This window comes from Bombina bombina, chromosome 4 (genome assembly GCF_027579735.1).
Source record: "Bombina bombina isolate aBomBom1 chromosome 4, aBomBom1.pri, whole genome shotgun sequence".
NCBI classification, from domain to species: domain Eukaryota; kingdom Metazoa; phylum Chordata; class Amphibia; order Anura; family Bombinatoridae; genus Bombina; species Bombina bombina.
In genome coordinates, this window is record NC_069502.1 from 781179806 (window position 1) to 781207452 (window position 27647).

General features: G+C 40.8%; 1 protein-coding gene across 1 annotated transcript in view; it reads left to right on the forward strand.

Moving 5' to 3' along the window:
- Positions 1-27647, forward strand: part of NUP133 (nucleoporin 133) — a 750179-nt gene that overhangs the window by 541384 nt on the left and 181148 nt on the right. Inside the window, exon 20 of the mRNA XM_053712280.1 lies at positions 24043-24178. Within this exon, the coding sequence (XP_053568255.1) occupies positions 24043-24178 (136 nt within the window). The remainder of the gene's footprint in view (positions 1-24042; positions 24179-27647) is intronic.

Genomic DNA, 27647 nt, shown 5'->3' on the forward strand with positions numbered 1-27647 from the left:
CTTACTATGCAACAATTAACGGCTGTAATGGATAATTCTGTCAAAAACATTTTAGCCAAAATGAACACTTGTCAGCGTAAGCGCGGCTGCTCTGTTTTAGATACTGAAGAGCATGACGACGCTGATATTAATATCTCTGAAGGGCCCCTAACCCAGTCTGATGGGGCCAGGGAGGTTTTGTCTGAGGGAGAAATTACTGATTCAGGGAACATTTCTCAACAGGCTGAACCTGATGTGATTGCATTTAAATTTAAGTTGGAACATCTCCGCATTCTGCTTAAGGAGGTATTATCCACTCTGGATGATTGTGACAAGTTGGTCATCCCAGAGAAACTATGTAAAATGGACAAGTTCCTAGAGGTGCCGGGGCTCCCAGAAGCTTTTCCTATACCCAAGCGGGTGGCGGACATTGTTAATAAAGAATGGGAAAGGCCCGGTATTCCTTTCGTCCCTCCCCCCATATTTAAAAAATTGTTTCCTATGGTCGACCCCAGAAAGGACTTATGGCAGACAGTCCCCAAGGTCGAGGGAGCGGTTTCCACTTTAAACAAACGCACCACTATACCCATAGAGGATAGTTGTGCTTTCAAAGATCCTATGGATAAAAAATTAGAAGGTTTGCTTAAAAAGATGTTTGTTCAGCAGGGTTACCTTCTACAACCAATTTCATGCATTGTCCCTGTCGCTACAGCCGCATGTTTCTGGTTCGATGAGCTGATAAAGGCGGTCGATAGTGATTCTCCTCCTTATGAGGAGATTATGGACAGAATCAATGCTCTCAAATTGGCTAATTCTTTCACCCTAGACGCCACTTTGCAATTGGCTAGGTTAGCGGCTAAGAATTCTGGGTTTGCTATTGTGGCGCGCAGAGCGCTTTGGTTGAAATCTTGGTCGGCTGATGCGTCTTCCAAGAACAAGCTACTTAACATTCCTTTCAAGGGGAAAACGCTGTTTGGCCCTGACTTGAAAGAGATTATCTCTGATATCACTGGGGGTAAGGGCCACGCCCTTCCTCAGGATCGGCCTTTCAAGGCAAAAAATAAACCTAATTTTCGTCCCTTTCGTAGAAACGGACCAGCCCAAGGTGCTACGTCCTCTAAGCAAGAGGGTAATACTTCTCAAGCCAAGCCAGCTTGGAGACCAATGCAAGGCTGGAACAAGGGAAAGCAGGCCAAGAAACCTGCCACTGCTACCAAAACTGCATGAAATGTTGGCCCCCGATCCGGGACCGGATCTGGTGGGGGGCAGACTCTCTCTCTTCGCTCAGGCTTGGGCAAGAGATGTTCTGGATCCTTGGGCGCTAGAAATAGTCTCCCAAGGTTATCTTCTGGAATTCAAGGGACTTCCCCCAAGGGGGAGGTTCCACAGGTCTCAGTTGTCTTCAGACCACATAAAAAGACAGGCATTCTTACATTGTGTAGAAGACCTGTTAAAAATGGGAGTGATTCATCCTGTTCCATTAAGAGAACAAGGGATGGGGTTCTACTCCAATCTGTTCATAGTTCCCAAAAAAGAGGGAACGTTCAGACCAATCTTAGATCTCAAGATCTTAAACAAGTTTCTCAAGGTTCCATCGTTCAAGATGGAAACCATTCAAACTATTCTTCCTTCCATCCAGGAAGGTCAATTCATGACCACGGTGGATTTAAAGGATGCGTATCTACATATTCCTATCCACAGGGAACATCATCGGTTCCTAAGGTTCGCATTCCTGGACAAACATTACCAGTTCGTGGCGCTTCCTTTCGGATTAGCCACTGCTCCAAGGATTTTCACAAAGGTACTAGGGTCCCTTCTAGCTGTGCTAAGACCAAGGGGCATTGCTGTAGTACCTTACTTGGACGACATTCTGATTCAAGCGTCGTCCCTTCCTCAAGCAAAGGCTCACACGGACATCGTCCTGGCCTTTCTCAGATCTCACGGATGGAAAGTGAACGTGGAAAAGAGTTCTCTATCCCCGTCAACAAGGGTTCCCTTCTTGGGAACAATTATAGACTCCTTAGAAATGAGGATTTTTCTAACAGAGGCCAGAAAAACAAAACTTCTAGACTCTTGTCGGATACTTCATTCCGTTCCTCTTCCTTCCATAGCTCAGTGCATGGAAGTGATCGGGTTGATGGTAGCGGCAATGGACATAGTTCCTTTTGCGCGCATTCATCTAAGACCATTACAACTGTGCATGCTCAGTCAGTGGAATGGGGACTATACAGACTTGTCTCCGAAGATACAAGTAAATCAGAGGACCAGAGACTCACTCCGTTGGTGGCTGTCCCTGGACAACCTGTCACAAGGGATGACATTCCGCAGACCAGAGTGGGTCATTGTCACGACCGACGCCAGTCTGATGGGCTGGGGCGCGGTCTGGGGATCCCTGAAAGCTCAGGGTCTTTGGTCTCGGGAAGAATCTCTTCTACCGATAAATATTCTGGAACTGAGAGCGATATTCAATGCTCTTAAGGCTTGGCCTCAGCTAGCGAGGGCCAAGTTCATACGGTTTCAATCAGACAACATGACAACTGTTGCGTACATCAACCATCAGGGGGGAACAAGGAGTTCCCTAGCGATGGAAGAAGTGACCAAAATCATTCTATGGGCGGAGTCTCACTCCTGCCTCCTGTCTGCTATCCACATCCCAGGAGTGGAAAATTGGGAAGCGGATTTTCTGAGTCGTCAGACATTGCATCCGGGGGAGTGGGAACTCCATCCGGAAATCTTTGCCCAAGTCACTCAGCTGTGGGGCATTCCAGACATGGATCTGATGGCCTCTCGTCAGAACTTCAAAGTTCCTTGCTACGGGTCCAGATCCAGGGATCCCAAGGCGGCTCTAGTGGATGCACTAGTAGCACCTTGGACCTTCAAACTAGCTTATGTGTTCCCGCCGTTTCCTCTCATCCCCAGGCTGGTAGCCAGGATCAATCAGGAGAGGGCGTCGGTGATCTTGATAGCTCCTGCGTGGCCACGCAGGACTTGGTATGCAGATCTGGTGAATATGTCATCGGCTCCACCTTGGAAGCTACCTTTGAGACGAGACCTTCTTGTTCAGGGTCCGTTCGAACATCCGAATCTGGTTTCACTCCAGCTGACTGCTTGGAGATTGAACGCTTGATTTTATCGAAGCGAGGGTTCTCAGATTCTGTTATCGATACTCTTGTTCAGGCCAGAAAGCCTGTAACTAGAAAGATTTACCACAAAATTTGGAAAAAATATATCTGTTGGTGTGAATCTAAAGGATTCCCTTGGGACAAGGTTAAGATTCCTAGGATTCTATCCTTCCTTCAAGAAGGATTGGAAAAAGGATTATCTGCAAGTTCCCTGAAGGGACAGATTTCTGCCTTGTCGGTGTTACTTCACAAAAAACTGGCTGCTGTGCCAGATGTTCAAGCCTTTGTTCAGGCTCTGGTTAGAATTAAGCCTGTTTACAAACCTTTGACTCCTCCTTGGAGTCTCAATTTAGTTCTTTCAGTTCTTCAGGGGGTTCCGTTTGAACCCTTGCATTCCGTTGATATTAAATTATTATCTTGGAAAGTTTTGTTTTTAGTTGCAATTTCTTCTGCCAGAAGAGTTTCAGAATTATCTGCTCTGCAGTGTTCTCCTCCTTATCTGGTGTTCCATGCAGATAAGGTGGTTTTACGTACTAAACCTGGTTTTCTTCCAAAAGTTGTTTCTAACAAAAACATTAACCAGGAGATTATCGTACCTTCTCTGTGTCCGAAACCAGTTTCAAAGAAGGAACGTTTGTTGCACAATTTGGATGTTGTTCGCGCTCTAAAATTCTATTTAGATGCTACAAAGGATTTTAGACAAACATCTTCCTTGTTTGTTGTTTATTCCGGTAAAAGGAGAGGTCAAAAAGCAACTTCTACCTCTCTCTCTTTTTGGATTAAAAGCATCATCAGATTGGCTTACGAGACTGCCGGACGGCAGCCTCCCGAAAGAATCACAGCTCATTCCACTAGGGCTGTGGCTTCCACATGGGCCTTCAAGAACGAGGCTTCTGTTGATCAGATATGTAGGGCAGCGACTTGGTCTTCACTGCACACTTTTACCAAATTTTACAAGTTTGATACTTTTGCTTCTTCTGAGGCTATTTTTGGGAGAAAGGTTTTGCAAGCCGTGGTGCCTTCCATTTAGGTGACCTGATTTGCTCCCTCCCTTCATCCGTGTCCTAAAGCTTTGGTATTGGTTCCCACAAGTAAGGATGACGCCGTGGACCGGACACACCTATGTTGGAGAAAACAGAATTTATGTTTACCTGATAAATTACTTTCTCCAACGGTGTGTCCGGTCCACGGCCCGCCCTGGTTTTTTAATCAGGTCTGATAATTTATTTTCTTTAACTACAGTCACCACGGTACCATATGGTTTCTCCTATGCAAATATTCCTCCTTAACGTCGGTCGAATGACTGGGGTAGGCGGAGCCTAGGAGGGATCATGTGACCAGCTTTGCTGGGCTCTTTGCCATTTCCTGTTGGGGAAGAGAATATCCCACAAGTAAGGATGACGCCGTGGACCGGACACACCGTTGGAGAAAGTAATTTATCAGGTAAACATAAATTCTGTTTTGCATATCCCTGTTCACAGGGATCATGTCACGTTTATAAAATTTGCTTTTTTATACAAGCATTATCAGTTTGTGGCCCTCCCTTTTGGTCCGGCTACAGCTCCCAGAGTGTTTACAAAGTACTGGTAGCTCTGCTTGGAGCTTGAGCTCAAGGAATTTCTGTAGTTCCTTACTTGAACGGCATTCTGGTTCAGGCTCTCCCTTTCCATCTGGCGGTGTCTAACTTTCAGATGGTAGTTGCTTTAAAGTCACAGTTGGAAAATGCATTTTCCAAAAAACTCATTAATTCTTTCGACCTGTGTGTCTCTTCTGGCATAAATAATCAATGACCTTGACTGTTTTTTTCCTCTGACAGATCAGCGCAGACTGAAGCTGCAACAAGTCTGTGCCCTTCTCCAGCTGAAGCCTCGCCCTTCTCTTGCTCACTGCATGGAATTTGTGGGCCTCATAGTGGCTGCCTCAGATGCACTTCCATTTGACAGATTTCATCTTCTGACCCTCCAGTTGCAGGTTCTTCATCAATGGATTTGGGACCACAAGGATTTGTCTGAGGGTTCTGTTAGATCACAGGACAAGAGAATCCCTGACTTGGTGGCTGACTCACCAGTCATTGGTTGAGTCCTTTCTTCAACCAGTGTGGGTAGTAATCTTCACAGATGCCAGCCTGTTAGGTTGTGGGGTGCAGTTTGGGGGTCTAAGAAAGCTAAAGTAGTTTGATCTCCTCAGGCAGGGTTACCAATAAATATTCTGGAACGCCATGCAATCTTCAGGGCTCTCCAGTGTTGACCCCATCTTAGAAACAAATCTCTTCTGAAACTTCAGTCAGACAATGCCATAGCAGTGGCTTATGTCAATCATAAGGGAGGAACTCATAGTTCTTTAGCCATAAGTAAAGTGTCCCGCATCATTGGTTAGGCAGAATGCCATCATTGCAGAATTTCTGCCATCTACATTCCGGGTGAGAACTTTTGGGAGGCAGACTTTCTAAGTCACCAGTCTCTTCAACTAGGTGAATGGTCTATGAATCAGGAAGTTTTCAACCAAATTGTGATACATTGGGGCTTGACATCAAGGCTTCCTGTTTGATTCACAAACTGCCTCAGTATTGTGCCAGGTCTCCGGATCCTCAGGCAAGTCTGATAGATGCTCTAGTGATTCTTTATTCAATCAGATTTAATTTTTAATTGTGTTGCTATCTAGAGTGATCGCCAGAATAAAGCAAGAACAAGCCTCAGCAGTTTTTATTGTTCCTGCATGGCCTTGCAGAATTTGGTTTGCGGATCATGTGCAGATGTCCTTGTTTTCCCGCCTTGTAGGCTTCCTCTAAGAAACAATCTTCTCTCTCTCTAGGCCCTTTCTTTTATGAAGATCTTTAAACTCTGAATCTAACGGCATGGTGGTTGAATGTTTTGTTCTGTCTCAGAGAGGTTTTTCTGACAAAGGTTGTTGATACCCTGATTTAGGCTAACAGACATATTTATCATAAGACTGGAAAACCTTATATACTTTACATGGTGTTCTTGCAAGGATTACCAATCAAATTCTTTTAGAATTCCTAGACTTCTTGATTTCCTGCAGGAAGTTTTACATATAGATTTATCAGCCAATTTGCTGAAAGATCAAATCTCGTCCTGTTTTGTTTCATAAGAAAATTCATAAAATTGCTGACTTTCAGGCCTTTGTTCAGGTTTTGATCAAAATTAAGCCAGTGTTTCATTCAATCTCTATTCCTTGAAATCTTAATCTGGTTTTGAGGGTTCTTCAAACTCTTCCTTTTGACCTGATGCATGATTTAGACCTACATCTTTTATGCTGGAAGGATATTTTTCTTCTAGCTATTACTTTGGCTAGAAGGATTTTTTGTTTTATCAAACAGGAAATAGTGGATAAGATAAAATAATCCTCCGTAGAAAAGCCTCTAAAATCCAAGCTTTATTAGGAAGCATTAAAAATTTAGCAGCAACCATGCATGGAAAAACACTCGTTGTACAAGTATTACATGTTTCAGCAATGTAGTGCCGTAATCGTAGACCATGTTGTACATCCGGTGAGCTTCACATTTAAAAGACCAACATGTTTTGTATTGGGTAATAATAACACCAGAATGTTGATAGAGCTTTAACTTAACCCTTGAATAATCATTATTTAAACTAACAGAATACTTGAACAGATTCAAAGCAAATGACAATAGAGTAATTATACAATGTTAGAATACATGCAAAAAGAACATTTGCAAGATATGCCAAAGAGTACTTTCAAAACTATGATGTTATTAAAAAATATTACATTTATATTACATGCCTAAAAAGAATTACACTAAAATGGACAAATAATCAATTCACAAATATTACATTTGAATAAATATGAATGTGTGCTTCATTAAACTGTGGCAAATGGATATTTAAGGACTCACTCCCAGTAATTTATTATATTAAGTTCTGAGTTGAAACCTCTAGGTACCTGTGTACCCAATTTAAAAATCTAATATGCTAAATATATGCCTTACAACCTTAACGGCTGAGGACGTGCCAGCCACGTCCTACAAAAGACTGTCCTTAATGACCAAGGACGTGCCTGGCACGCCCTCGGGTTTGAAGCAATCGTGATCGCTTCCAGTCGCTTTCAGGGTGTTGCAGTGATATCTCCATATTGAAGCATCCTGCAGTACTCTTTTTTAAGCATCCGATGCAGAGAAAGCCACTCTGTGGCCCTCTCTGCATCGACCAGCGAAGGTGCGGATCATTGGTGGGTGGGAGCCATAGCAGAGAGAAGGGTGGCCGACCCATCATTGGAGCAGTTCCGGCCAGCAGTGCTGCTGCCAGTACCCAAGATGGCGGCAATTAGGTAGAGGGGTCAGGATTAGAGAGCTGTTTGAGGGGGTCAGGGAGGTTGGGGGCTAAGGGGGGGATCCAACACTGCCGAATAATATATATATATAATAAAAAAAGCCGATGGCGGTGACAATTGTGAGTTGGGGGAGGGAAGAGACCTGTTTGAGGGTGGGGTCAGGGAAGAATCAGGGGGTGGGATGTGTCAGGTAGGTGGCTGATCTCTACACTAAAGCTAAATGTAACTCTACAAGCTACCTAATTAACCCCTTCACTGCTGGGTATAATACAAGTGTGGTGCGCAGCAGCAATTAGCGGCCTTCTAATTACCAAAAAGCAATTCCAAAGCCATATATATTGGCTATTTCTGAGCAAAGAGGATTACTAAGAAGCATTTACAACCATATGTGGCATAATTGCACAAGCTGTTTGTAAACAATTTCAGTGAGAAACCTAAAGTTAGTAAAAAAATGTATCTATTTTTTTTTTTTATTTGATCTCATTTGTCGGTGAAATGATGGCATGAAATATACCAAAATGGGCCTAGATCAATACTTTGGTTTGTCTACTAAAAAAAAATATTTACATGTCAAGGGATATTCAGGGATACCTGACAGATATCCGTGTTACAGTGTAACTATCGCTAATTTTGAAAGAAATAAAAAAAAAAAGAATTTGGAAATAGCAAAGTTCTACTTGTACTTATTGCCCTATAACTTGCAAAGAACGTGTAAACATTGAGTATTTCTAAACTCAGGACAAAATTTTTAAACTATTTAGCATAAATGTTTTTTGGTGGTTGTAGATGTGTAACAGATTTTGGAGGTCAAAGTTAGAAAAAGTGTGTATTCTTCTTTCAATTTTTTCCTCATATTTTATATTTATTGTTATAGTAAATTATATTTGATGAATATAATGGTATCTTTAGAAAGTCCATTTAATGGCGAGAAAAACAGTGTATAATGTGTGGGTACAGTAAATGAGTAAGAGGAAAATTACAGCTAAACACAAACACCTTAGAAATGTAGAAATAGCCCTTGTCCTTAAAGGGACATTAAACACTTTGAGATGGTAATATAAAATGATAAATCGTTTATATATAAAAAAAACTCTGCAATATACTTTCATGATTTATTTTGTCCTCTTTTCCTGTAATTCCATTCTGAAATTGTGAGCTTTTCAGTTCCTGTTAGAAATGGAAGTGCAGAACACTGTTTTATTCCACACAGCCATTGGCTGCACACTCTAGTGACCTAATTATAACTGTCTCTAATTGGCTACAGCATTGAAGGTAACCTAAGTTACAACATGGCAGCTCTCATTGTTTTATAGACACTAAAACTTTACACTTATTTTGTCAATTTTTAAACAGCTAATGAAACTTTCAAAAATATATCTACATGTTCTTCTCAGATTAATCTTTTCTTGGAATGCATCATTCTATCTAGCATTTTGTAAGTGTTTAATGTCCCTTTAAGGGTAAGAAAATTGAAAAATGGTCTGGTCACTAAGGGGTTAAGAAGCGTAAGGATCTCTGAAATCCAAAATGGATGGCTGCTGCTATATTTTAATGTTTCCTAATAAGTTTGGATTTTTAGAGGCTTTTCTACGTAGGATTATTTTCTTTTATCTACATTTAAGGAAGCCACCTTGTGCCTGTTTATGGAAGTCTCAGAGCTTAAGAACTGCCAAAGTTAAACAAGCCTTGTGGGCGTGAATTGTCTGACGGCTATGACAGCGAATTGAGTATCAGCTCAATACATATATTTCTTCTACAAGATAGGACGAGTCCACGGATTTCATCCTTACTTGTGGGATATTATCCTCCTGCTAATAGGAAGTGGCAATGAGCATCACAGCAGAGCTGTATATATAGCTCCTCCCTTCCCCTCCACCCCCAGTCATTCTCTTTGCCTGTGTTATACTAGGAAGACATGGTAAAGTGAGGTGTTAGTTTTAGTTTCTTCAATCAAGACGTTTTTTATTTTAAATGGTACCGGTGTGTACTATTTTCCTCAGGAGGTTATGGAAGAAGATTTCTGCCCTGAGGTTGATGATCTTAGCAGCTGTAACTAAGATCCACGCTGGTTCCCACAAGACTTCTGAAGGTAACACATCAGACATCTTCAGTGTGGAGACCGGTTTCATGCTACAAGCAGCATTAAGGTATGTGCAGCCTTTTATTTCTGAGGAGACTTGATGTATCAGAACTGGCTGGCATGCATGTCCCTGTATGGGAAATGGGTAAGCAGTAAACCTATTATACAGTAAGGTTGTTACTGGAGTCCCTGGATTTTATTTATAGATAGTTGACATTATATGGGCATTATATGACACTATGGGAGTGGCAGAGAAAAACGGTTCATAACGTTTTTATTTTTGGCAATAACCTGTATGATTACTGGTGTGTTTGAGGGTGTACATTGGTTTTGGTAACTTGTGTGTAAAACCGCTTCCCCATGCGGTTGTGTTTGGACCTACTCCGGCATCGACCTTAAGGGGCGGGGCTTATTTTCGTGTGCTCAGATGCGCACTTCCTTCAGACTAGGCAGCAGCAAGCAGTAACTCTGGTGACTTCTGGCCTGTGTAACTCTGGTCCAGAGTGTTGGAAAGTTGTTTCGAAGTACCCTGGGGGCAGGTAGGCGCCACAGAGGTGCAGAGGGTATTTTTGATTGTAAACTGACAATTTGTTAATCTAAGTACTTTAGAGCCTTATTTCTCCCCTTACTACTGGGGTACAGTAATTTTTGGATATAGAAACGAATTTAAGTTAAATTTGGAGATAATTTAACGTTATTTAAGCAGTTTTGGAAAAATTGTTCACTTTTTATTGTCTTAAAGGCGCAGTACACGTTTTTCAAAAGTTTATTTTAAGCAATAAATAAAGTGTTTACACGACTTCTGTGGTTATTACTAGTCTGTTCAAACATGTCTGACATTGAGGAATCTGAATCTCATTGTTCTATGTGTTTAGAAGCTATTGTGCAACCCCCTCTAACATTGTGTAACTCTTGTACTGAAAGAGCCTTACATTGTAAAGACCATATATTAGGTCAAGAAAGTGGGCCTAAGGATGATTCTCAGTCTGAAGAGAATCAGGATATGCCATCCAATTCTTCCCAAGTGTCACAACCTTTAACACCCACACAAGCGACGCCAAGTACTTCTAGTGCGTCTAATTCTTTTACTCTGCAGGAGATGGCTGCACTTATGTCAACTACCCTTACTGAGGTATTATCTAAATTGCCAGTGTTGCAGGGTAAATGCAGTAGGTCAGATATTAATGTAAATACTGAATCCTCTGATGCTTTATTAGCTATTTCCGATGTACCCTCATAGTGTTCTGAGTTGGGGTCAGGGAATTACTGCCTGAGGGTGAAATTTCAGACTCAGGGAATGTTTTACCTCAGACAGATTTGGACGCTATGTCCTTTAAATTTAAGCTTTAACACCTCCGCTTGTTACTTCGGGAGGTTTTATCAACTCTGGATGATTGTGACCCTATTGTAATTCCTCCAGAGAAATTGTGTAAGATGGATAAATATCTAGAAGTACCTACTTACACTGCTGTTTTTCCGGTTCCTAAGATAATTTCGGAAATTATAAAAATGGAATGGGATAGACCAGGTATACCGTTTTCTCCCCCTCTTAATTTTAAGAAAATGTTTCCCATATCAGACACCATTCGGGACTCATGGCAATCGGTCCCTAAGGTAGAGGGAGCTATATCTATTCTAGCTAAGCGTACAACTATACCCATTGAGGACAGTTGTGCTTTCAAAGACCCTATGGATAAAATATTAGAGGGTCTACTAAAGAAATGTATTAATCAGGGTTTTCTTTTACAACCTACGGCTTGCATTGTTCCAGTAACTACTGCAGCAGCTTTTTGGTTTGAGGCTCTAGAAGAATCTCTTAAGGTTGAGACCCCATTAGATGACATTTTGGATAGAATTAAGGCTCTCAAGCTAGCTAATTCTTTTATTACTGATGCCACTTTTCAAATTGCTAAACTAGCGGCGAAGAATGCAGGCTTTGCTATCCTAACACGTAGAGCGCTGTGGCTCAAATCTTGGTCTGCTGATGTCTCATCAAAAACTAAGCTTTTAGCTATTCCTTTTAAAGGTAAAACCCTTTTTGGGCCTGAATTGAAGGAAATAATTTCTGACATTACAGGAGGTAAAGGCCATGCCCTACCTCAGGATAAGTCTGTTAAGATGAGGGGTAAACAAAACAATTTTCGCTCCTTTTGGAACTTTAAAGGAGGACCCTCAGCTTCCTCTTCTTCCACAAAGCAGGAAGGGAATTTTACCCAATCTAAGTTAGTCTGGAGACCCAACCAGAACTGGAATAAAGGTAAACAATCCAAAACGCCCGCGGCTGCTACTAAAACAGCATGAAGGGGCAGCCCCCGATCCGGGACCGGATCTAGTAGGGGGCAGACTTTCTTTCTTCGCCCAGGCTTGGGCAAGGGATGTTCAGGATCCCTGGGCACTAGAAATCGTTACTCACGGTTATCAATTGGAATTCAAGGACTTTCTCCCAAGAGGGAGATTTCATATTTCAAGATTGTCTGTAGACCAGATAAAAAGAGAGGCGTTCTTACGCTGTGTAAAAGACCTCTCTACCATGGGAGTAATTTGTCCCGTTCCAAAATCGGAACAGGGACAGGGGTTTTACTCAAATCTTTTTGTGGTTCCCAAAAAAGAGGGAACGTTCAGACCACTGTTCCCTTTAAGGTGCGCGGTAGGGCGGCTGCGCACCTTCCCTCTCGGTGTAGCGCAGTCAGCACATCAGGCCGCGCAACACCGGAGGCTAAGACACTGACTCCTGCTGTGACTGTCTCCACTCTCCTCTACTTATGATCGACAGCGCGTGAGCTCTCAACTTCAAAGTTAAAGATGCAGTGTGCTAATTAACAGTATTCTATCAATTGTGTGTTGGTCAAGAAAGATTCCTATAGCCGCTTTTGTTAAAGTTAACTGTGTAGTATCTGTTATTAGCTCAGTCTATTTCGGATGATATCCGTTACTCTCTCAACAGTTGATTTATTCTGCTGTATTACTTCGGAGATTACCTATACTCGCTCTTAGTACAGTTATCTTAGCAGCACCTGTTATTGGTAGTTGAAAATAATATCCGTTACTGTCTAAGCAGTTTGTTTGCTCCCCACCTGAGCGCTATTTAGCAACAGCTGTAGGGTACCGTACCAGTATTACAATGCTGTAGCAGAACCTACAAATGGTAGGAGGTCAGGTCACTATCTGTTGCTACCTATCACTCGCTAGTAGCTACTTGTTTTTCTTTACCGCAGAGCTCCAGGTGTGATGCCTGTTAATATGCTCCTTGTAACACCCACTGATGACCGTGTGCAGTACTCTCTTCAAGGAGCACTGAGCATGGATTTTAGGCATAGTTATAACATTTGTGCATTACAGAATGCTCTAACAAACTGAAGCATTTTTTATTATATTAGAATGTGTTTTTAGGGTGGTCCATTGTTATATAGACAGTACATTTTTATGATGCCTTAGCTATGAACTGACATACTTGGTTTGTGAGGAAGCAATATAGTATGAGCCTGTTAACTATGGGGAACTGTATTAATTAAATGGTTGGTGTTAAGAATAGTAAGATGGGTCCACCAGGAATGTTATGGGGAGGTGCAGAAAAGCGCTAATGTACGGATATCATATGTGATATTGCCCTGTTTTCAGACGTACTCGTACATAGTACATATGACATGGAAGATGGAGGCAGTAGTGACTGTATGGTCAGAGAAAAGGACCATAAATGGACATTAGAATAAACTGTGTGTGTTCCAGACTAGAGATAAAACTCATGAATGTTCGTGCTTGTCATTTGCTGATAGAGGGTTAGGTTGAGCACACAGCATCACTGGTTAGGAGAGGAAAGTAGCTCTTTGGTAAATCGGCTTTTCCCTGTAACGAACCCACATCCGGAAAACAGTATCTTCTTTGCATCCGAAAAGTGATATTGTAGTTAACGGGAGCAATTTATATGTGTGTTGGTGCAAACCTAAATAATACTATTGCCTTATGCTGCATCAGCAGTGGTGGTCTAGCTATACGGAGCACTGGCTCAATCCGTCTGTAAGGAGTATAAGCGATACATTTAGTCATTTAGATCCAAATTATATGGACAATAGCTACTCTGCCAACATTTTCCAGACAGAAGGCATCCAAGTTAGTAATCTGCATGTACGGAACCACTTCCATGAACGTTTAATATTTCTCACTGAACCTATCTAAGCTTGGATTAATTGTGTATGGTAACTTGAAATGTAATTGAAGATCAGGAATACAAATGTGTTCCCTAGTCGAGAGTAGATAGATAAATAGTCATGTGCAAGTTCATAAAGTTGAAGCAGTGAACTGTAAAGCAAGCAATGTGTGTTAATCCAAGCTTAGATAGGTTACGTGAGAAATATTAAACGTTCATGGAAGTGGTTCCGTACATGCAGATTACTAACTTGGATGCCTTCTGTCTGGAAAATGTTGGCAGAGTAGCTATTGTCCATATAATTTGGATCTAAATGACTAAATGTATCGCTTATACTCCTTACAGACGGATTGAGCCAGTGCTCCGTATAGCTAGACCACCACTGCTGATGCAGCATAAGGCAATAGTATTATTTAGGTTTGCACCAACACACATATAAATTGCTCCCGTTATCTACAATATCACTTTTCGGATGCAAAGAAGATACTGTTTTCCGGATGTGGGTTCGTTACAGGGAAAAGCCGATTTACCAAAGAGCTACTTTCCTCTCCTAACCAGTGATGCTGTGTGCTCAACCTAACCCTCTATCAGCAAATGACAAGCACGAAGCAGGAAAGTAGCTCTTTGGTAAATCGGCTTTTCCCTGTAACGAACCCACATCCGGAAAACAGTATCTTCTTTGCATCCGAAAAGTGATATTGTAGATAACGGGAGCAATTTATATGTGTGTTGGTGCAAACCTAAATAATACTATTGCCTTATGCTGCATCAGCAGTGGTGGTCTAGCTATACGGAGCACTGGCTCAATCCGTCTGTAAGGAGTATAAGCGATACATTTAGTCATTTAGATCCAAATTATATGGACAATAGCTACTCTGCCAACATTTTCCAGACAGAAGGCATCCAAGTTAGTAATCTGCATGTACGGAACCACTTCCATGAACGTTTAATATTTCTCACGTAACCTATCTAAGCTTGGATTAACACACATTGCTTGCTTTACAGTTCACTGCTTCAACTTTATGAACTTGCACATGACTATTTATCTATCTACTCTCGACTAGGGAACACATTTGTATTCCTGATCTTCAATTACATTTCAAGTTACCATACACAATTAATCCAAGCTTAGATAGGTTCAGTGAGAAATATTAAACGTTCATGGAAGTGGTTCCGTACATGCAGATTACTAACTTGGATGCCTTCTGTCTGGAAAATGTTGGCAGAGTAGCTATTGTCCATATAATTTGGATCTAAATGACTAAATGTATCGCTTATACTCCTTACAGACGGATTGAGCCAGTGCTCCGTATAGCTAGACCACCACTGCTGATGCAGCATAAGGCAATAGTATTATTTAGGTTTGCACCAACACACATATAAATTGCTCCCGTTAACTACAATATCACTTTTCGGATGCAAAGAAGATACTGTTTTCCGGATGTGGGTTCGTTACAGGGAAAAGCCGATTTACCAAAGAGCTACTTTCCTCTCCTAACCAGTGATGCTGTGTGCTCAACCTAACCCTCTATCAGCAAATGACAAGCACGAACATTCATGAGTTTTATCTCTAGTCTGGAACACACACAGTTTATTCTAATGTCCATTTATGGTCCTTTTCTCTGACCATACAGTCACTACTGCCTCCATCTTCCATGTCATATGTACTATGTACGAGTACGTCTGAAAACAGGGCAATATCACATATGATATCCGTACATTAGCGCTTTTCTGCACCTCCCCATAACATTCCTGGTGGACCCATCTTACTATTCTTAACACCAACCATTTAATTAATACAGTTCCCCATAGTTAACAGGCTCATACTATATTGCTTCCTCACAAACCAAGTATGTCAGTTCATAGCTAAGGCATCATAAAAATGTACTGTCTATATAACAATGGACCACCCTAAAAACACATTCTAATATAATAAAAAATGCTTCAGTTTGTTAGAGCATTCTGTAATGCACAAATGTTATAACTATGCCTAAAATCCATGCTCAGTGCTCCTTGAAGAGAGTACTGCACACGGTCATCAGTGGGTGTTACAAGGAGCATATTAACAGGCATCACACCTGGAGCTCTGCGGTAAAGAAAAACAAGTAGCTACTAGCGAGTGATAGGTAGCAACAGATAGTGACCTGACCTCCTACCATTTGTAGGTTCTGCTACAGCATTGTAATACTGGTACGGTACCCTACAGCTGTTGCTAAATAGCGCTCAGGTGGGGAGCAAACAAACTGCTTAGACAATAACCTAAGAAGTAATATAAGACACAGTAGATTACACTTAGTCAGCGCTGCACCTTAAAGGGAACAGTGACTAGTCTGTGACCGTCTGCTGTGATTGACTAGCAGCTTCAGCAAGACCCCTCCCAGCCGGTGACATCAAAATGAAAATAGCCTATGCGAGGCTACTCACGGCTTACTGGCAGGCAGAGTTGAGAGAAGCTGTCATCCCCATGGTGACTGACAGGCTCATGTTAGTGCACCTACGACGGCTTAGTGCTTTCTGACACCAGCTGTCAAATTGTGACTTGAGTTATGGTGCCTCTTCATAACGAGTTTGTTTTTAGCACTACTAAAAAAAATATTATCATATTATTATGAGGTGAAAAACATTATTGAACAAAATAATATTTTTTTTAGTGACAGGTTCCTAATTCAAAAATGTTATGCTGTGCAGTTTGTTAGATGTTCCTATATATGTGTATCAAGATTCCTCACAAATTCCTCACCTACATAAAAGTTATTTCACAATTGATAGACAATGTGCAAAATGTTTTTCACCTAGAAATAAAAATGAAGCGCTCCAATGATGGAAGATAACCATATATATATATATATATATATGCCCCCACAGCCTCCCCACCATAGCCATTTCAGTTGCCTTTGTTGTATTTTAATGACCTATTTTATAATTGGTGGAATAAATGGTCTTATTTTACTTTAAGCTCTTCTGTCAGGAGGACTTCCTTTTTTACTTACACATATATATATATATATATATATATATATATATATACATACACATACTATATATATATATTATAGTGGTCAGTATGTGGTTCCTATAAAGGTATACAATGGTCAGATTGTGACCACTGTATAGTCCTGCAGCAAATACTCAGTATGTAAAGTGCTGCAATAGTAAAGCAGTCCATCAAGAATGAAACCTGATAGCCTAGTCCAAATTAAACTTTCATGGTTCAGATAGGGCATGTAGTTTTTTAACAACTTTCCAATTTACTTTTATCATCAAATTGGCTTTGTGCTCTTGATATTCTTTGTTGAAAGCTAAACCCAAGTATTCTGATAAACTGATTTCTAAACCCTTAAAGGCTGCCTTTTATCTGAATGCATCTGATGTTTTTTCACAGCTAGGGTGCATTAGTTCATGTGTGCCATATAGATAAGATTGTGTTCACGCCCGTGGAGTTACTTATGAGAGGGCACTGATTGACTAATATGCAAGTCTTTAAATAGAACTGAGATAAGGGGGCAGTCTGCAGAAGCTTAGATATAGGTAATCACAGAGCTAAAAAGTATATTATTATAACCCTGTTGGTTTTGCAAAACTGGGTAATGGGTAATAAGGGGATTATCTTTATTTTTAAACAATAACAATTCTGGAGTAGACTGTCCCTTTAAGTGTTTAGGAAAAAGAGAGGGCAGAGGGGTTGCATATTCATTTATAAATAGGGTGTCTACATTTCTCAAATTTACCATATTTTAAACTAAAAAGGCAAATAAAAAAAATAAAAGACTGTATAAATAAAAATTAAAAATTAAAAAAAAAATGACCTTTAAATAAAAAAACATATTTAGCAAATAGAATCATTAGCCAAGAAATAAATTACATTTTAAAGGACATACAACAATTATATTTCTCTCATGTATCATATACAGCATGTATGTCCTTCCAATTTACTTCTATTAGCAAATTTGCTTTATTCTCCTGGTAACCTTTGTTGAAGGAGCAGTAATGCACTACTGGGAGATAGCTGATCATATCAGATGAGCTAATGACAAAAGTCATATATGTGCAGCGAGAAATCACCAGCTAGCAGTGTTCCACCTGAATTAATCAAAGCATTAAGATGAAACTAAGGTTATTATGCAAAAAGGTACCTCCAAATCTAGGTATGTTTAGTGAAAAATATAATGATCCTCAATTAAAAAACTGAGAGAAATGTAGGTAACCTAAATATTCCACTATGTAGGGCTATGTTATTGTGTATATATATATATATATATATATATATATATATATATATATATATATATATATATATATATATATATATATATAGATAGATAGATAGATATTCATTGTCATTAATTCTAAGTTAATTTTTTATAACTAGAAAAAAATGTTTGATATATTCAAAAAGAGATCTGCTACCCCTAAGGAAGGAAGTAGAGCACCAGCACCACCACTTCCAGTGCCAGCGTTTGAAAAAAAAAAGCCGTTCAAGTTTCAAGGAAGCTTGGTTAGCCGAAATGGTTGAAACTGATTCACACACATCAGTAAAGAAGATTCGCATTCGACTTGGGGAGATATTTACATATAAACCTGATGTTGGCGTGATCTGTACAGTATGCGCTGAAGGGAAAGTTGCTACTGCTTTCTCTACCGGTAAGACCTGGGATGACGGATGGAAACTTGATTACATGAAGCGTCATCTAGCAACCAAGATACATTTGTCTGCTGTGCAAGCTCTTAGGGAAAAGAATTCTGCTAGCAAATCTCTGTTTGGATTGCGTGGCATGTTAACTGAAACTGCCAAAGAGAAAGCGGATAGATTGGCCTTGGCTGAACTCCAACGTGCAAATGCTGATGAAATAAAAATTCTTATAAGAGATGTACTTCTGGCTGTGAAACTGAACAGTTCGATGCTATCAGTACAAGAAATTCATGACCATATGGCTCGTTATGTCAAGATTCCAGATAGCTGGAGAAGCAAGAATTATGCTTTTGAATTCCTCAACTCAATCAGCTCTATCATAAGAGAAGAAATAATGGCGGAAGTTCGTAATGCAAAATTTCATACACTGATTGTTGATGAAAGCACTGATATCTCAGTGAGCAAGATGCTAATTATTTACTTTAAATACAGAGTGGCATCAACTACAACCTACAAAACAGTGTTTGGTGGAATAGTAAAACTGATAGCTGGCAATGCAGAAACGGTTACCTCTGCAATTATCAATTTCTACAGCACCTATGAGTTAGATTTAAAGAAAATAGTTATGTTTACCTCTGATGGTGCTTCTGTAATGTTAGGCAAGAATAATGGTGTTGCAACACGGCTTAAGAAATATGTTCCACACTTGATTGAACAACATTGTGTTGCCCATCGTGAAGATTTAGGCATAGGCGATGCCTGGAAACAAGTACCTTTAATAAAAGAAATTGAAACTTTATTGAGAACTGTCTATGGCTGGTTCTGTCGATCTTCAACAAGAAAAGGAAAATTACATGAAATTGCCTCAGTTGCCCAGTGTGATGTGGTATCATTTAAGCCAATCAATGAAGTACGATGGCTGTCAAAGCATTTTGCTCTTGCTGCACTAATGCGCAATTACGATCCACTTCTTAAGTATTTTGAACATGAAAAAGAAGAGAATGATCCAATTGCAAAATACTGCTTCAAGAAGATGTCTGACCACAACTACCACATTTCTCTGGCTGTGTTAAATGATGTTCTTGGTGATCTTGCAGACTTGTGCAAGTCCTTACAGAAAAGTAGTCTGACTACCATAGAAGCAATACAACTTGCAATGGCCAAGATTCAGAAGATAAACAATCAGTACCTTAGTGAAGCTGTGTATTGGAGTAGCACAGTGAGGAATCTAATTTCCCTATATAAAAAAGAAACACCATTCAACCAGCAACCTGTTTTACAGTTTATTTCCCTTGTTTGTGAGCACATGAGAAAAAGATTCCCTGAAAATGAATTACAGGAATGGGAATGTTTTGAATTTGGTGTGATGTCCCCTGATGCCAAACCACTGAGTTTCAACTTTGGAGTAGAAAAAGTTGAAAGGCTTGTTGAAAAATACAAGCATGTGTTAAAATTTGAAGATAGAGAAGAAGCGGCTGATATTATTGATTCTGTTGTTAACCAATACAATGATTATAAATATTTAGTCATAGAGAAAATAAAATCTGGAACATTTAAAACATTTCAAGACCTGGTCAATTTCACTCTTCAAAATCATGCTGATCACTGTATGGTATCTCAGCTTGTGGATATCTGTGCAACATTTCAGGCATCCAGTGCAGATTGCGAAAGGGGATTCAGCCTTATGAATAATATTAAAACCAAATCGAGGAACAGACTAGAAGAGAAACATCTTGATATGCTGATGTTTACAAAGTCTTATCTTCTTCAGTGTGACTCTGTTAATCTTGATAAAGTGTACATGCACTGGAGAAGTTGCAAAGACAGAAGAGAGAAGAATACAGCACAGAAGAGGAGTTGGGGTGAAGAAGATGAGGATGACATCAACACAGAGTCTGGAGAACCTATGGGGCACTTAGGCTTTGTTTCCTGTGACTCCAGAGAAACTGTACCACACTCGAGCCCTGTTCCTTATGAGTCTACACCGCACTCAAGCACGTTTCTATTAGACTAATAGTACAAATCCCGTAAAAAAAATCTTTAAAATGTTAAACTAATGTTTTTTCATATGTATGAGTAAAAAATATGTTGCTATTAAGTATATTAGGTATTTGCTATAGTATTGATAGAGCCAGTTATCATTCAGAGGTTATGCATCAGAAAAAATAGAACATACTACATTAAAATAATTTCACAAAAAATAATTCAAGAAGACATTCTGTGTTTTATTTTGGTATGGTTGTGGTGGCTGATAATATACTAATAACATGATAACTGGTTAAAATTTACTCTAAGGTTAAATATTAGCTATTCTTCTCTACTCGCTCAGTGGTGCACACAGTACCGAGTACACAGTATCAAGTCCGCACACAGAAAAAAATAATTGCACACGAAGAAAAAAAATTAGAGGGAACATTGGTTCAGACCCATTTTAGATCGCAAGTGTCTAAACAAGTTTCTCAGAGTCCCATCGTTCAAGATGGAGACTATACGAACAATCCTACCAATGATCCAGGAGGGTCAATATATGACTACCATGGAATTGAAGGATGCTTTCCTTCATATTCCTATCCACAAGGATCATCATCAGTTTCTAAGGTTTGCCTTTCTAGACAAACATTATCAGTTCATTGCTCTTCCCTTCGGGTTGGCTACAGCACCCAGAATCTTTACAAAGGTTTTAGGGTCTCTTATGGCGGTTCTCAGACCGCGAGGCATAGCAGTGGCGCCTTATCTGGATGATATTCTAAGCCAGGCGTCCACGTATCCACTGGCAAAATCTCACACGGACACAGTGTTGTCTTTTCTGAGAACTCACAGTTGGAAGGTGAACATAGAGAAAAGTTCACTAGTTCCACAGACAAGGGTTCATTTCTTGGGAACTCTGATAGACTCGGTAGACATGAAAATATTTCTGACGGAGGTCAGAAAATCAAAGATTCTAAATACTTGCCGAGCACTTTAGTCCATTCCTTGGCCATCAGTGGCTCAGTGTATGGAGGTAATTGGATTAATGGTAGCGGCGATGGACATCATTCCATTTGTTTGCTTTCATCTCAGACCACTGCAGCTGTGCATGCTCAGACAGTGGAATGGGGATTATGCGGATCTATCTCCTCAGATAAATTTAGATCAAGAAACCAGAGACTCTCTTCTTTGGTGGTTGTCGCCGGATCATCTGTCCCAGAGGACTTGTTTCCACAGACCCTCGTGGGTGATAGTGACAATGGACGCCAGCCTTCTGGGCTGGGGTGAAGTCTGGAATTCCCTGAAGGCTCAGGGTGTTTAGACTCAAGTGGAGTCTCTACTGCCAATCAATATTCTGGAACTGAGAGCAATATTCAATGTGCTTCAGGCATGGCTTCAGTCCAAATTCATCAGACAACATCACGACTGTGGCATATATCAATCATCAGGGGGAACAAGGAGTTCCTTAGCGATGTTAGAAGTATCCAAGATAATCCGATGGGTGGAGGCCCACTCTTGTCATTTGTCAGCAATCTACATCCCAGGAGTAGAGAACTGGGAAGTGGATTTTCTAAGCCGACAGACCTTTCATCCGGGGGAGTGGGAACTCCACACGGAGGTATTTGCCTCACTGATTCTCCGATGGGGCAAACCGGAATTGGATCTGATGGCATCTCGACAGAATGCCAAGCTTCCAAGATACGGATCCAGGTCGAGGGATCTCCAGGCCGAACTGATAGATGCCTTGGTCGTTCAACCTAGCTTATGTGTTTCCACCGTTCCCTCTCCTTCCACGAGTGATTGCTCGAATCAAACAGGAGAGAGCTTCAGTGATCCTGATAGCGCCTGCGTGGCCACGCAGGACTTGGTATGCAGATCTAGTAGACATGTCCTCTCTACCACCGTGGAAACTTCCTTTGAGACGGGACCTTCTCATTCAAGGTCCTTTCTAACATCCAAATCTAATTTCTCTGCAGCTGACTGCGTGGAGATTGAACGCTTGATTTTATCGAAGCAGGGATTTTCTGATTCGGTTATCAGTAGTTTGATACAGGCTAGAAAGCCTGTCACTAGAAGGATTTATCTTAAGATATGGGGTAAATATCTTTATTGGTGTGAATCCAAGGGCTACTCATGGAGTAAAATTAGGATTCTGTCTTTTCTCCGAGAAGGATTGGAGAAAGGTTTATCAGCTAGTTCCTTTAAAGGGACAAATTTCTGCGTTGTCAATTTTGTTTCACAAACGTTTGGCAGATGTACCTGATGTTCAGTCTTTTTGTCAGGCTCTAACCAGAATTAAGCCTGTATTTAGACCAATTACTCCTCCCTGGAGTTTGAATTTAGTTCTTCGAGTTCTTCAAGGGGTTCCTTTTGAACCCATGCATTCCATAGACATTAAATTGTTATCTTGGAAAGTTCTGTTTTTGGTTGCTATTTCTTCTGCTCGAAGAGTTTCTGAGCTTTCAGCGTTAGTGTGATTCGCCTTATCTCATATTTCATTCTGATAAGGTGGTTTAACGTACCAAACCTGGTTTTCTTCTTAAGGTTGTTTCGAATAAGAATATTAATCAGGAAATTATTGTTCCTTCATTGTGTCCTAATCCTCCTTCTAAGAAGGAGCGTCTGTTACATAACTTGGACGTTGTCCGTGCCTTAAAGTTTTACTTATAGGCAACTAAGGATTTCCGTCAATCATCTTCATTATACATTGTTTATTCTGGAAAGCGTAGGGGTCAGAAAGCTACGGCTACCTCTCTTTCTTTTTGTCTGAGAAGTATCATCCACCTGGCATATGAGACTGCTGGACAGCAGCCTCCTGAAAGAATTACGGCTCATTCTACTAGAGCTGTGGCTTCCACATGGGCTTTTAAAAATGATGCATCTGTTGAACAGATTTGTAAAGCTGCGACTTGGTCGTCCCTTCATACTTTTTCCAAATTTTCCAAATTTGATACTTTTGCTTCTTCTGAGGCTGTTTTTGGGAGAAAATTTCTTCAAGCAGTGGTGCCTTCCGTTTAGGTCTCTGTCTTGTCCCTCCCTTTCATCCGTGTCCTGTTGCTTTGGTATTGTATCCCACAAGTAAGGATGAAATCCGTGGACTCATCGTATCTTGTAGAAGAAAAGGAAATTTATGCTTACCTGATAAATTGATTTCTTCTACGATACGACGAGTCCACGGCCCTCCCTGTCAATTTAAGACAGATTATCTTTTTTATGATTTATAACTTCAGTCACCTCTGCACCTTTTAGCTTTTCCTTTCTCTTCCTATAACCTTCGGTCGAATGACTGGGGGTGGAGGGGAAGGGAGGAGCTATATATACAGCCCTGCTGTGGTGCTCTTTGCCACTTCCTGTTAGCAGAAGGATAATATCACACAAGTAAGGATTAAATCCGTGGACTTGTCGTATCGTAGAAGAAATCAACTTTACACATTTTTTTCAAAGTTTTATCACTTTGATTTGTATGCGTCTTCTGAGGAATATTTTATTTTCTGCTTGCAATAGTGACTGAATAGTAATGTCCTGCCTTCACTTTTCGTACCCCCCTATTTCACGTTGGTCTTGTGGACTCCACTACTTGGGTATTGATTTCCACACATAATGACTCATGGACTGTCACCATTTGGAGTCCACAAGACCACAGTAAAATAGGGGAGTTACGAACAGTGAAGACAGGACTTAACTATTCAGGGAGGGATTTAAAGCTCTCATGAAAGAAATTAATCAGGTAAGTATATTTTTTCCCAAATATTTTTTGGTTTTTGACTTAACTTCCTCCTTTACAATTTATTAATTTATGTTTGTACTTTAGGCTCACAGGACACTACAGACACTAGCAAATATGGAAACACGATACTTTTGTAAAAAGAAGACACTGCTTGGTTTAAGTAAACTTGCAGTTCTGGCATCAGATTTCCAGGCGGATGTACTACAAGAAAAGATTGAAGGTACAGAAAGTCTTTGTTTTGTGTTGGGTTTTTTTTAATAACAGAAAAGTGGCATATCCCTAAATCTGAAGATTTCAGTACACCAAGTGAAAGGCTGTTTGTTTAGTTGAAGTGCAGAAGTCCCAAAATATTTTATGTAGAAATTGTTCATGTTGCTTAAGTAAGAATAAAAATAAATGTTTGCAGTAACAAAAATTTAAGAAAAAGCTATCGTACATGCAGAAAAAGTTTTGAAAACAACCATTTACAATCTCTATATGGAAAAGTCCACTTCACTCCTGGCATAGGCCAACCATAGGCCACAAATTTCTTTAGCTTCTCATTGTGGGGCTTTGCAGTGATTTGTTGCCTTAAGATTTGTTGAACCAATTGTTGCTTTTTATAATAATAATAAAAAATGCTAAACATGTATGACAGGATACAGGAGCTGAGCGGCACTTTGTAGTTGGTGTCCCAATAGAGGTAAACATCTAAAAAGTGAAATCATGCACACCCTTTAAAGGGATAGTCTACACCAGAATTGTTATTGTTTTAAAAGATAGATAATCCCTTTATTACCCATTCCCCAGTTTTGAATAACCAACACAGTTATATTAGTATACTTTCTTTCTAATGACACAATGAGTCCACGGATCATCTAATTACTAATGGGAATATCACTCCTGCCTAGCAGGAGGCGGCAAAGAGCACCACAGCAAAAGCTGTTAATATCACCTCCCTTCCCTCCCACCCCAGTCATTCTCTTTGCCTACGTTAGAGCAAGGAAGTGGTATTAGGACAGACACTCCCCTTGACGAGATCCAGGATAGGATAAAAGCCCTTAAGTTGGCTAATTCCTTTATTACTGATGCTTCCTTACAGGTTATCAAACTGGGAGCAAAGATTTCAGGTTTTGCTGTACTAGCCCACAGAGCTTTATGGTTAAAACCTTGGTCTGCGGATGTGTCATCTAAGTCTAAACTTTTAGCGATTCCTTACAAGGAAAAGACATTGTTTGGACCGGGTTTGACAGAAATTATCTCTGATATTACGGGAGGAAAGGGTCATCTTCTCCCTCAAGATAAGAGAAACAAGCAAAAGGGACGACAGAGTAATTTTCGTTCCTTTCGAAATTTCAAAGGAAATTCTTCCTCTTCCAAGCAAGAACAGTCTAAACCTTCCTGGAGATCTAATCAGTCTTGGAACAAAGGAAAGCAATCTAAAAAGCCAGCTATTGAATCAAAGACAGCATGAAGGGCCTGCCCCCGATCCGGAACCGGATCTTGTTGGGGGGCAGGCTTTCCTTCTTCACTCAGGCTTGGGTTTGAGACGTTCAGGATCCCTGGGCAGTGTACATAGTGTCCCAGGGATACAGACAAGTTCAAAAATTTCCCTTCCAGAGGCAGATTTCTACTGTCAAGATTATCTGTAGACCAGATAAAGAGAGGCGTTCTTACACTGTGTACAGGACCTCTCAGACCTGGGAGTGATAGTTCATGTTCCGATGCAGGAACAGGGTTTGGGGTTTTATTCCAATCTGTTCGTGGTTCCAAAAAAGGAAGGAACTTTCAGACCAATTCTAGATCTCAAGAGTCTAAACAAATTCCTCAGAGTACCGTCCTTCAAGATGGAAACTATTCGTTCCATTCTTCCTTTGGTCCAAGAGGGCCAATTTATGACAACGGTGGATTTAAAGGACGCTTATCTGCATGTTCCCATTCACAGGGATCATCACAAGTTTCTAAGGTTTGCATTTCTCATCAAACACTTTCAGTTCGTGGCTCTGCCCTTCGGCCTTGTCACAGCTCCCAGAATTTTCTCAAAGGTTCTGGTATCCCTGTTGGCAGTGCTCCGATATCGGGGCATTGCCGTGGCACCCTATCTGGACGACATCCTGGTCCAAGTGCCATCCTTTAAACAGGCAAGGTTAAACATAGAAATGTTGCTATCCTTCCTGCAATCTCACGGATGGAAGGTAAATTTGGAAAAAGAGTTCCTTAGTTCCAAATACAAGGGTAACTGTCTTGGGAACCATAATAGATTCACTACAATGAAGATTTTTCTGACAGAAGTCATGAAATCAAAGATTTTCGATTCTTGCCTAGCACTTCAGTCCGCTCCTCGGCCTTCAGTGGCTCAGTGCATGGAGGTAATAGGGCTGATGGTGGCGGCAATGGACATCATCCCGTTCGCTCGTTTCCACCTCAGTTAAACATGCTCAGTCAGTGGAACGGAGATTATGCGGATTTGTCTCCACGAATACAGCTGGAGCAGGAGACAAGGAATTCTCTTCTTTGGTGGTTGTCTCAGGATCATCTCTCCCAGGGAACCTGCTTTTGCAGACCCTCCTGGGTGATTGTGACAACAGAAGCCAGCCTTCTGGGATGTGGAGCAGTCTGGGGCTCTCTAAAGGCTCAGGGAACTTGGACTCAGTCGGAGTCTGTTCTGCCTATCAATATTCTGGAGCTGAGAGCAATCTTCAATGCTCTTCTGGCCTGGCCTCAGTTAGCCTCGGCCCGGTTCATCAGATTCCAGTCGGACAACATAACTTCAGTGGCTTATATCAATCATCAGGGAGTAACGCGGAGTTCCTTAGCCATGACAGAGGTAGCCAAGATAATGGTGACTTCCTGAGCAGACAGACTTTTCACCCGGGGGAGTGGGAACTCCATCCGGAAGTGTTTTCCAGCCTGATTCTCAAATGGGGTCAGCCGGAATTGGATCTCATGGCATCTCGACAGAATGCCAAGCTTCTGAGGCATGGATCGAGATCAAGAGACCCTCAGGCGGTACTGATAGACGCCCTGGCGGTACTTTGGAATTTCAGTCTGGCATACCTATTTCCCCCGTTTGCTCTTCTTCCTCAAGTCATTGCTTGAATCAAGCAGGAGAGAGCGTCAGTGATTCTCATTGCACCGGCGTGGCCTCGTAGGATTTGGTATGCAGATCTGGTGGACATGTCATCTCTTCCACCTTGGACATTTCCGTTGAGGAAGGACCTTCTCTTTCAAGAGCGCTTCCTTCATCCAAATCTAGTTTTTCTGAAGCTGACTGCTTGGAGATTGAACGCTTAATTTTATCCAAGCAGGGTTTTTCAGAACCGGTCATTGAGATCATGATTCAGGCTCGTAAACCTGTGACTAGAAAGATTTACCACATGAAGTAGAGTTAAGATTCCTAGGATTCTGTCCTTTCTCCAAGAAGGCTTGGAAAAGGGATTATAGACTAGTTACCTAAAGGGTCAAATATCTACCTTGTCTATTTTGTTCCATAAACATCTGGCAGACGTACCAGACATGCAATCCTTTTGTCAGGCCTTGGTCAGGATCAGGCCCGTGTTTAAACCAGTTACTCATCCCTGGAGTCTTAATTTAGTTCTTAAGGTTCTTCAAGGGGCTCCGTTTGAGCCTATGCATTCCTTAGATATTAAGTTGTTATCTTGGAAAGTTTTGTTTCTTGTCGGTATTTCTTCTGCTCGTAGAGTGTCAGA